The sequence below is a fragment of the Haliaeetus albicilla genome, chromosome 22 (assembly GCF_947461875.1).
Source record: "Haliaeetus albicilla chromosome 22, bHalAlb1.1, whole genome shotgun sequence".
Lineage (NCBI taxonomy): Eukaryota > Metazoa > Chordata > Aves > Accipitriformes > Accipitridae > Haliaeetus > Haliaeetus albicilla.
In genome coordinates, this window is record NC_091504.1 from 22,683,439 (window position 1) to 22,695,705 (window position 12,267).

Genomic DNA, 12,267 nt, shown 5'->3' on the forward strand with positions numbered 1-12,267 from the left:
TGGAGTAAATAGGATATAGCCCTAATACTCTGTAGCTTGTGATTCCCCCCCACCCCACAATTGCGTAGTGTTTTGTTACTGATCTTCACCACAGCTAAGATTCTTATCCCCTTTTGTGATACTCTGCTAAAGGAGTTTATTAAGTCCTCTGGGCACCAGGGTGAAAATTCTGGTGTTTGGACATTGCGCAAGGTGATGCAAGCCATCCTTATCGTCTTCCACAAACTGATTGTGGTCCAAATAAGCAAAACAAAAGCATGAAGCACAAAAGCAAGATGACAGCCAAGAGACATTATGCAAACTTGTTTAAAATAATTGTTCCCTTTATTATATAATAGGAAAAGTAACAAACAATTTGACATAATCATTGACAAAGTGATTTTGAAAGAGAAGAGGAAAAAAAGGGTGCAGAGGACTAAAGGAGTGGGGTAGCAGGTTGTGAGAGGAGTAGAAGCTGTGAAGGGTGGATGAGGTGTGGTTAGAAAGAAACCTTACCAAGCTTACCAACCTTACCTAGAAACTTTACCACAAGCACTGGCCCACTAACAGGGGAGGACGAAGACTTTACTTAGTTTGCCTGATGAGACTGACAGCAGAATTCCTGCTGTGTGGCGTGCGGTTTGGCTTATTTATGACTTCAGAGTAATTCAGTGCTGTTTCTTGCAGGCCACCTAATGTGGTAATGATTTCCTTTGTTTAAAACAAGTTTCCACTGTAGTGAGATTATTTTAATAGTGCTGTTTATCTGGAAAAAATAATGGAATTTGGAAATAAAATAAATGGAGGATATACTCTTGAGGGAGAATGGTGATGTGTTTCTCAGCTGTCTGCTGGATGCAGATTGTAGTTTAGTAGCTGGCTAAGAATTTGTTAGTGCCCACTGCATTTTGTTTATTTATTTATTTTTTAACTTTGATTGTAGCTTTTTTCCATATCTTTGTAGTGAAAATGAGCAATTTGCTATGATTAGTTTGCAGTTCCTTCTTCCTTGGTATATGTTGAAGCAAAATGTCATTTCCCAGTTAGTTTTATTTCATTTCTTGGCTTTCTGTTGTTTACAATTGTGTAAGAAAAATATTTTTAACATTGGTCAGTGTTCGTATGTCCATTCTGAAAGGGCGTGTGAAACAAGAAATTGAGACACATGTAACCCGTGGAATAAAATACTCCAGAAAATCATTCCCCTGGACAAGTATCTTTGAGTTTTCAGTGCTGTCTTCTGTTTGAGCTTTCATTTGGATTTTAAGTAGGTGCTTTGTAATTATTTTAATGGCATTGAATAGAAATTATTGAAGTCTTAGAAAAAGACAATTCAAACTTATATATCAAATCTTACAGTACTAGTTCTGCATGTATTGTAGTCAGTCACTGTAATTATGCCTTTTGGTTATTTATGTCTTCAAAAAGTATATTGTGAATTACAAACAACTTTAAGGCAGCTAATGCTTTGTTGTCTTGCACAGTTTTCTTGCTGTGCCAGAAGCAATTGAAGAACTCATACTGTCGCTGGAAAAATGTCTCTTTTTCCTCTTTTTTTTTTTTTTTTTTCCCCCTCCAGATTATAAGGTACAGAGTTTACTTTTTGTGGACTGCTGAGAAGAAAGAGTGCCTGACTTGGAAGCCTGCTTTAAAATGTCTTCTAGTTTATGAACTCACGTCTTTTTTCCTCCTCCCCAACTTCCCTTCTGTTTTGCAGCCATAGACCTTTTGTATGGGGGTATATACTGCTTTATGTGTCAAGATTACATATACGACAAAGACATGGAACAAATTGCCAAAGAAGAACAACGAAAAGCTTGGAAATTACAAGGTTTGGTTTTCCTGCCTGAATTTCTTGTTTCTGTTTTTAATCATACCTGTCCCTCCCATTTGTCAATGGCAAAAACCAGTAAGGGGAAGAAAAAGCTCTTTAGAGATAGTAGTGCAGGCCATGGGAGAAAAGAGATGTCTAGCTATTACCTTCCAGGAGTTAGACTGTTAGTTTAACATGTGCGCCGCACCTAATTGTAGCAAAAATATTTTATTTTTAATTACAAAAAAAAAAATCTAACATTAACCCTGCAAAACTTGCATAATATCAGTCAGATCTGTATTAGGTAGAAAATTTAACGGTCTGCTCCTTTAGGCTTATTTACGTGATATAGGTAATAAATCTGTTCCCCTCACATGAAATGCCACCCTTGTGTGTGATTTTTTTTTTTTTTTTAATAGAACGTGCCAGCTTACTTACACACCTGTGCTTTCATGGTACACGCACAGTATCTATGTAGAAATATTTACACACAAATATATGTACACACATTTGTTTTATTCAGTTTGCTTTCCCTAATTTTTTCTTTTTTAGCCTTCACCCCAACAGTGGTTTCTCACTACCAGTGTACAATGACAGGTAAGAGGCGTGGGCTGGCGACGCACTTCACTAACAAGCGTCCCTTTGCTGATTATCCTGCCATTTTAGACATGAATCACAGTTAAGAATGCCAGTTTTATCGTGCAAATTGTGTTCCTCTTGTTTGGATATGTTCCAATGATTGAATAATTATAGCAGACTTGATTTCATATGCCCTTTCCTTGATAGAACTACTCCAAAACAAACCTTTTCTCCTTTTATTTGGAAAGGAAAGGAAGTAGCATTTATCTTAAACTGAGTAGTTTTTAAGCATCATTTATAAATGCTTGTCATCTTCCATTTCCAGTGGCCTCTAGGGGGTATGTTTTCTTAAAGTGGGAAAGTCTGTATTTGAAGACAGATGACTTCTGTCTGGTAATGTCTCTTACTGAATCCATGGCATCCTGTTTCAATGTGACAGCCTTAGTCAGGGCTGATATGACTTCAAACCATTCTTAACCTCATTTCGAATTTTAAAAATAGCAGCTAACATTGTATTAACTAGAGCTTTTCTGACGGCATATCAAAAGTATAGCTGCTTTTACTTAGTTCCTACTACAGATCCCATTCTACTTTCTGCTTATTCCCCATTTTGAAGGAGTTGAGTCAGAGGAAAGGAGGATAGTGAGATTGTCAGTGAGTTCTAGAACAAGAAAATATAGCTTAAAAAGCTTTAGCACAAAGCACTGGTTTTCAAAGCAAGACACAACAGAAACATGTTTTTAAACCTTTCATTTAGGCTGTGCACCTCTTCTGAAAACTCCTTCAAACGCTTCTGAACTGTGTTGTTGGGGCACCAAATTAATCAACTGCAGCAACATAACACTTGTTCGTGATGCTACAGAAGAGAAAGGCCCCCCAGTTCCTTACCTTTGAATATGTAAATTTGAAGAGCAATTTCTTAATTATGTTGTCCTTAGCAAATAATATATTTGTGCCTTCTGGACTGAGATGCAGCCAGTTTGTCCTCCAGTGGACATCAGGCTGCTATAGCTTATATTCTAGGGTAAATACAGCTACAAGATTGTTCATCTTGTCATCTGGACCGCAGAGTTCTGCGGTGAAGGGAGGAATCACCAAGAGGAACTGCCAGGCAGGAAACGTTCTCTGTACTGGTTAATTGACTAATGACTAGCATATTAAATATATATATGAATGCATATTTATATGAATATGCACATTGCATCTTCTGTCCCTGGAGAACAAATCCATAATGACCAATGAAGATATAAATGAAGGAATAGACAACAATACACTTTAAATTACTGGAGTACACAGTATAGACATTTTTTCTTTAAAGTCATGGCATAGAGTCTTTTGTTTTATGGCTTTTTATCATGAAACCATGTGTATTTCCCCACAAATTTATCTAAGGAATGAGAAAGGGAGATACATGAGAGAAGTAAGGGAGAACTATGTCCTTTTCCCCTTCTTTCTCCATTGCTTCAATCCATCCCCTCCTTCTCATAGTGATTCATGTTATCTGAAAGATTTTTAAAGTATAAAGGGGGAGGAAACCCTTCTTCCTCTAAACTGAATGTCAAGATTAGTACAAACCCCAAACTCAGTGTCTTGGGTTTATGTTTCTACCACAGTTAGTTTGCCTCAGATAGTGTTGCCAGCTTAAAGAACTTAAGTGAATCCAGTCTGCAAACAGTGAGGTTGGCTTAAAAATTGAAGTGTGAATGTTGTATATTTTCAAATTTCTATCCACAGTGCTTGAAGGCTATTAGTATATACTTTAATAGACGCTCACATAACAACATGATGCCTGGAGAAAAAAACTTTAAGAAAAACCCCAAATATCATGAGATTCATTTCATACTCCTGTAATATTAACTCTTAGTGTGATGAGTTCCCATGTCCAGCTGTAGTTCAGGGTTATATGATATAACTCTGAACAAGTTGCAACTCTACCATTTTTTTTTCTCTGCTATTGAATATTCTTTAATAATGAGGGAGGTGAGACTATGTGGAGCCCTTCATTCTAATTAATATTTGGATTTGGGGGAGGGGAAAAGGGGGGATTTGCTGAGTATAGCAAACTAAACAATCTATATTAATGATTACCTGCAAAATTCTGACTTTTATAAATTAGACCCTTCATCGCCTTTTCCTTCACTCATCCGTAGGTCCCTGATAAAGTCTCTGAAAAATTACAATTTGTGTATTTGACCTAATAAAATTAATTCTTGGATGGAGATTTCACATGGTGACTTGACTCTCTGGCTATTTTATAGCATCACTTTTAAAATGATGAATTTTCACTCCTATAACGCTACTTTCCTTTAATTGTAAACGGTAACCTGTGCATGTTTTGCAGATCTTTAAGGTAGTTTATATTGGAGTTTTTGGCATGTTTGTGGGTGTTATTAAACCTTTTATTAAACCTTTTTCCTTCTTTGTGTGTGATTTTTTTTTTTTTAAACTTTTAAACGCCGAACCACTCCTAATAAATGGTTCAGTCTTTTTTTTCCAAATTTTCAAGAGTAATAAAACCTCGATATTACGTAGCTGGAACACAACACTCTTTAATTTCTGTCTCTGACTTAAATTGTGCTCTTTCTAATGAAAGGCTTCTGTAAGAAAGTTTTCTGTCTGTTTTGCTCTGTGTTTGTTGTGGCATTAACTGTACATGGTTTTCTGTTTGGTTTCATTTCTTTTTAATTGAACAGTATTTGATTCACCCAGAGTCCTGCAAAGTAATCCAGTCTGTCATGTTTAACTTTACTTGAAGAGCTGCTCTTGTGAAATGCTTTGGTCTCCATCCTCTATAAGCATTTAAGCTATATAATTATATATAGATATATATAAATATATATGAATAGTCCTGCTGACATATATGGAACTATTGCATGCCTAAAGTTGAGCGCACATGTGTTTCCAGGTGTGAATTTTGTTATATTTGATTTAAACCAGGATTTAAATGTATCCAAGTTTTTTGGTTTTTTATTACGAGACTTCATCCCATTGTCAGATGATACTAACTGTGTTTGGCCATGTTTAAACTACAGTGAACCCAAATGCAAGAGTTTAAGTTTACAGCTGGCCAGTGCAATAGCTGGTACTAGCACAGTGTTGAAAATTATTTTGAGTTTTTTTACAAACCAATTTATATAAATTCCTAAGGGAGTATTACAAATATGAAAAGGGTTGCTGAAGATATGTAATATAAAACTTTTTCCAAGCCAATGTTCTGTCATATGTGAACTGTCCATATGTGCGTCTCTAAAGTTGCTTCATTCATTTGCCTATGTGTACCGTACAATGTATTCAAAGCATTGCAGCTGTTTTATCTCATCAATCTGTTACACAGTAATTAGTTTCCTTTTCTGTTTTCCTGGGTGTGTAGCTTGATGCTGAACCTTGGATAAAGGAAAGGGACTATATGATTCTGGTATTCTTTCTTATGCTTCTTGCATAATCTATTGTTGAATCAAATAAAGTGAGAGATGGGTGCATCTATGTAAATAAGATTTTTCTAGTCCTCTAGAATCTGAAGATGAGACCTTTTATTACTAGAACCTGGAGGGACAGTAGTAACTATGAATTGAACATTTTTGGGTGGGTAGCTTCTGACAAGCATAGCTATTTCTGAAAATGAAGATCAAAAAGCTATTAAAATTTAATGTATATTATGCAGAATGTGTAAGCCTCTAGCTATATTTTCTACTCTCCTTTTCATATGTATGATTTATAATTTATTTTCTGTAGCACAGCACTGTTTCTGCTCATGCATTCTGTGAAAAATAACTCTTAATTGACTTTAATCCTCAGTTTTAGAATAGATTGCTTGTCATCTTATTATTCTTTATTTTTTAATGCCAAGATGCTTTCATGACTCACTATAATTGACCTTGCATAGTAATTTCTCTGTGCTACATAGAATGCTGCAGCAATACTTAGCTGGTCAGCACATGAGTCGTCACTGCTGTGTTTTTCTTGTATCGAATTTACACTGAACGCAACTCTGTGCTTACTTCAGGTCTATTCTCTGTACGACTTACCTGACTCATTTCTACTGTGCTTTCCTTTGAACAAAAGAAATGTATTGGAAATACAGTGTTGATGTTTAAAGAGAAGGATGACAGATATTAGCTGCAGCTCATGAGAAAGGGTAGTTAAGTATTTGGAGAGATTTGGCTGGTTGGTGGGAAGAGGGTTATGTTTAAACCTACTACTAATTGTGGTTTTAGGTAATGTAGATATGTCAGTAAAGTGAATCTCAAGTGTTAGAACTTGCTAATATCCAGTCCTACATCGTGGTTATAAGGAGGGGTCATACTTTGTAATGGTATATCATAAGACATGTAGTAACTGTTCAATATATTGAATTACTAAATTCTGCTGTTCATCTGTAAAGATTAAACCTGTATTTGTCCATTAAGTTGGGTCAGTTTTGATGTTTTTTGATTATCCTGTATCTTCTAAAATCATATGGTGGTTTTCTCATTTGACCTCCTCTGAGCACAAAGAAATGCATTTTTGAGTAATAGTGGATTTATTCTTGTGCTGGAACTTCTTTTTAACTGAAAGGAGGACTATAATTCAATAATGGCAAATTTATTTGGGCAAGGTATTCTTTATAAGTAAAGAAGTCCTTTTTTTTTCTTTTAGTTCTTATCATTTTGAAGATTGGTTGATATCTTTCTGAACAGTATGGGGGGGGGGTGTAAAAAGAAATCAGTCTCTTGTAGTTGTACATAGATTGAACCTAACTTAATGGGCAGCATGTTGAAAGTTTTTACTTGAACAGAGTTTTTAATCCTTTTACTAAACAACTTCCTGAAACTTTCTTTTCGTCTGCTTAGGCATTGGAGAGAAGTATTCAACATGGGAGCCAACCAAACGAGAGTTAGAATTGCTACGACACAACCCCAAGCGGAGAAAAATAACCACAAACTGCACCATAGGTAAGTTCTAGAAATCCTTTCGGAAGGCGATTCTCAGCCACTTGTATGTTCAAAATTCTGTGTTGTTTTTCCATAAATATTTTTACCGTGAGGTAATGTAGTGGATTTCCGTAACTGTTAGGATAACAAAATACATTTATTTTACACTACCTTTTTCTCACTGCAGAAGGATATGTGCTCTGTCACTTCAGGTACTGATGATGATTCATCTGTGTAACAGCTACAAAACAGAACTTTTTTTTGTCAATGTTGAGTTAAAGACTTTAGCAGAAATCAGTGATACTATCTCAAGTCAGTCTTCATCAAAGATCCTGTGCAGGTGTATGAAGGGAAATCCTGTAGCTGAGATGTATCCTTAACTGTAGCAATCTGTTGGTAAACCTGTTTTTAGCAGATAGAATAAGCACAGTGATGTCTTTCTGCTTCATGTTCTAAACTCTAAATGGGGTGTCTTCAATTTTATATTGACTCTGAAAAGACGTAATTTGTTCTCTAGTGTGTGTCAAATAGCAGTTTTGAAATGCATATCAAATGCTTAATGTTTAGAGTTCAGTAGTCTTGAGCAAAGAACTCTCTGAAACATGGGGACATCTACTTACGGCTGAGGAGTATTTGGGTAAGGGTGATGAAATGAACAGCGTTTTCCAATTGTTTTCTGCTGTCTTTAGGTTGGGGGAGTAGGGGCTTAAAACCAGCTTCCTAACAAACTCTAATGAAGATTATTGGGCATTTTCCTATACTGTTAAATGCACAGTAACATTTTAATGGTGAAGGTACAAGGTTGGAGATGTAGCTATAGACATTGCAAGTAGGAAACTGTTTAAAAAGGTTTTTTTCCTATTTTTTAAGCTACTTACTGTTTTATGAGAACGCATCACTTTCAGCGCAGTTGCTTTTGTCAAAATACACTGAATGTAATTGCTAAAACTTTCTAATATCATGTTTCTAATATAGTAAGTCATATTAAATCCAAAATATGTGCATATTTATTTGGAAAAATGGACTGAGAAGCACAGAGTAAGTTGTAGTAAGTTGAAAATGCATATAGAATGGTAATTCTAAAGAAGGGACCTATGCATTTGCAATAGTGGAACAGGAAAGACAGTTGGAAAAACATCTGGACTTTGGAAACTTCAAGCAGCCTAGGAAACAATAACGAGGCAAAGATTGCTTGCATCATGTTCACACTGGGATTTTGTGTTTTATGAAACTCTAGTAGATTTTGTAAAGACGGTTACAAATTACTTAAGATAATAGAACTGCACCGGGGGGGAAAAGTTTGATAGAATTTTGAAGGTGAGTGTGACCTTTCTGAAGAATTGAAGCACATTTCTGTGTTTCTCTTTCCAATTCGAAGGAATGCTATGCCTACTCTTAAAGGTTTTTAAATTTTTCAGTCTGTTTAAAAAGGACATGTCTGGTTGCATGAAATCTCATACAACGCTGCATGGGCGGGGGTGCTCTCATGAAACACAGGGGATAAGGGAAATGACTGATCTCTTTACTTCTGCAGGCATGCTTTTAATAATTTCTCCTACTGAGCCCTGGAGCTGACTATGTGCTGAGATTTAGAAAGAGAAAAAAAATCAAAGCACCCAGGAGACATAATGCAGTTTTGGGCTACAGTTAAAAGGAAAAAACTAGCTTTCTTTCACAAAAATACATTGGGGGTTTAGCTGAAGGAAGAAGAGACCTGCCATTGTCCTTGAGTCTTTTCTCTCCATCTAACCTGCTGCTAAATATATATCTGCTTCAGAGTCTTTTTCCCTTCACTTTCCTCACGTTGACTTGTCTGTTTGCAGTTTCAGATCAGTGAAGAGCCTATATGCAGACTGAAATGCTGCAATTATCTGGACATTCCCATTTCTCTCTCTTTCTAATAATTAATTCTTTTGACATCAAGTTTTTATCAATCCCATAGCAGATATTAGTGAATCCAGTTTTACCTTGAGGTAGGTAAATGGCTCGGAGAATAGGCGTAATGTCCAGTTTTATTGGTTCTGAAAATGAAGATGATGTTGATAACCATCTGTAATAAGTATTTCACATCTGTTGATCAGCTCTGTTTACAAAAGAGTCTGTTAAAGCATAACCAGCTGCCTTTTATGTATAAAAAGCTCTCTGCAAAGCTGTTTTAAGAGGAAGGCCAGGGGTGTTTGCTGCTTTCTGTCTTACCTCCAGAGATATACTGATGTCAGTTGGAAGACGGCATGTTTAACTGCTCTGCGGTGACCTTCTGAAATGGCTAGTGTGCTGATGCCTGTTTCAGCATTTGTGTAAGACAAATGTATCAGTATTATAACTAAAGTAGGTGGGACAGTACTCTGAAATGTGGACAGGCATGGCCTTGAAAGGATATACTTTTATGTGAAGGGCTTGCATATGATTTTGAGCCCTAATAGTAAAATACATTAAACTTGATGTTATTCATATCTAGAACACACTTAGGTGGTAAATTATGTTTTGTTGTAGTTTCCTGTTATATCTGTATTATTTGCATGACACTCATTTAGGTGAATGTTTTATTCTGTGGCAGAACCTTCTTTGTACATAAAGGGATTTTTTTATTCCACTTGTGTAGCAATCTCATGATGCTTCTCAAACAGCTGGATGTGTCTGCTACTTTTTGAGCTGCTTGAACTTTTGTACAGCTGCAGGATCCTTGTGTCTTTCATTGGCACCATAAATTAAATCTGAAGAATACTCAGTCATGAAATGAATATGTAATGGAGGATTAAACTGGTAGTTCATTAGAGGGGATACTGTGCAAAACTCCTAGCTTTCGATTTAGTGAAATGAAATTGTGTTTCCACTTACAGGACAATTTGTAACCCATTGAAGAAGGAACTTCTTGTTCAAATCCTTAAAAAAAAAACCCCAAAACTCAACAAAAAACCAACTTAACAAAAACCCATAAATTTTGCTTGGGTCTCTTAAAACGGTTTGTGTTTCCATCTCATAGATATTTTTCCAGCTAGTAAGAAGATAGAATAGGTAACTTTGCTTGAATCACTATTTCGCCATTGAGCAAATTGCTCTTCATATGAAAACTAACGCTGGGCACAGCTACAGGCTATAGAAACTGTGCTGATTTCTGCTTTTTGGGATATAAACAAAAGGCTGTTCCTAATGTGGGCACATAAGCATCTTCAAAGTGACGTGGAACACTCTGTTAACCAAGTGGAAACATTGAGCTATCTATGTGTAAGAAGCCATGATGAAAAATCTCGCATAGTGTGGATTTTATGTGGGGCATCTCATATTCTGATGTCCTAGCAGACATGAAATGTTTCTGTATTTCAAGACATTCAAGAAGAGTGTAGTCTACTCAGATCATAAACATGCTCTTCGTTGCAGTATCGGCTCAAGACATTCTCAGACCTTGTTGTGCCCCAGATGCTATAGCACGCTGCCTTTTTCATTGTGCTGGCACAGTTGTTTTCAGGTGAACTAGATCAGGCTTATTGTGGGGAATGCAGAGGGTGAGTGGAAAGTAGAAATTTCCTAAGTTATTGTATGTTGTTCTCAGCAGCAGTACAGAATCATGACTTAGACAATTCATAGAGTATTTCTGTTCTTAGTCATGCTCTTGATTTTGGGCTGAAGCTGATGTTTCAAACATCCTGTAAACACCAAAACTTTTATATGGAAATTTAGGTAAGACTTAACAACTACTAAGTTAGATTCTACCAGCATAAAAGGAAAATCTAATTTTTTCAGTCTCTTCTTGTCTGTGAAGAGGCTGCCCTCAGCAAGTGAGGTTACTGACCAAGCTGCAAGTTCACAATCAAATTTTTTATTACTGGGTTGGACTACAAGTGAAAGTGATACAGTATCTTTTGGGAACTATTTTCCAAAGCTCATCTTGCTCTGCTAACATTAGTACCCCCAGCAGATAAGTTCTCCTGAGTACATGAAGTATTAGCATGGGATCAGCTGGTCTCCAATTAGCATATGAAGTGACTTTGTGGCTAAAGATTGGTATATTAACAATAGGAAGAATTAGACTCCCAAGGCACATGGGTAATTAGCAGGAGCCACTTGGGATTCCCATTTGCAGTGTTGCAAAAAGGCAGAGGGGATAGCCTTTATAGGAGACTGAGCAAATCCTTTTCAGAAAGAATGATGAGGTGTGGGGGAGGTGGCAAAAACAATAGCTACATGGGAGTAGCAGGTGGTTTTTGCAGCTGTGCAATGCTAAGCAGTGTGATGTGACAAAGAGCAGCATGAGTGGAATAAATATTGCAGCAGAGCTCCCATGTAAAGGTGGCAAGGGAAGAGGAACAGTGGCCTGGAAAATATTTCTGGTTCTCTAGACAAGTTACCAGGAGCATTTCCACTTCTGTAGAAGTAGCGGTAACTTGAAGGTGTTGAAGACTACGTTAGTACTTGGAAGTTTTTTTGTGGGATCCTTCTGTTCCTCTTTTACCTTGTCATGAGCTCTGACTATTGGACTGAGTTGTGTAACGTTTTTCCTAGGTCTAAAATTGATAAACCTGATAGTAAAACGAAAAAAAAACCCTTTCCTCTCAAAACTGCCAGGGAATTTAAAGAAAAATTAGAGGGGCGTGAATCTTCTAAGAATTCTAAAACGTAAGCTGTGACTTACTTGCTGAGGTTTGTAGAGATTTGCTTTCGGAAAGTCTTGCTAGACTTTTGAAGTTTACCTCTTTAGCAATATAAAATATAAAGCTTTCTTCTGCAAAAGACATTTCAAAAAGAAATTCCACATTTGATATTTCAGTAGCCTTTTTGTGTATTGATCGTCATCTGAGAGGATGTCACTTAGTTTCCCAAAGCTAGTGCCAGAAAGAATTTGCATCACTGGTGTAATGTCACTTTGTATGGTTTATCTTCACAGCAGTCATTGATTGAGTTCTCTATGATTTAATTGCTGCTGGGCAAGCTTAGGGACAACCACATTATCACTGAAGTCCCTGTAGTGTTTATCTGCGTGGAGTGAGC

General features: G+C 36.6%; 1 protein-coding gene across 5 annotated transcripts in view; it reads left to right on the top strand.

The window, feature by feature from the left end:
• The window catches only part of USP22 (ubiquitin specific peptidase 22), a 112,587-nt gene that overhangs the window by 53,352 nt on the left and 46,968 nt on the right, over positions 1 to 12,267 (top strand). For 3 of the 5 annotated variants that reach the window (XM_069810371.1, XM_069810375.1, XM_069810374.1), the window contains 3 exons: positions 1,697 to 1,810; positions 2,345 to 2,389; positions 7,201 to 7,302. In XM_069810371.1, coding sequence (XP_069666472.1) covers positions 1,697 to 1,810; positions 2,345 to 2,389; positions 7,201 to 7,302 — 261 coding nt within the window. The remainder of the gene's footprint in view (positions 1 to 1,696; positions 1,811 to 2,344; positions 2,390 to 7,200; positions 7,303 to 12,267) is intronic. The other 2 variants (XM_069810373.1, XM_069810376.1) reach the window with 2 other exon arrangements.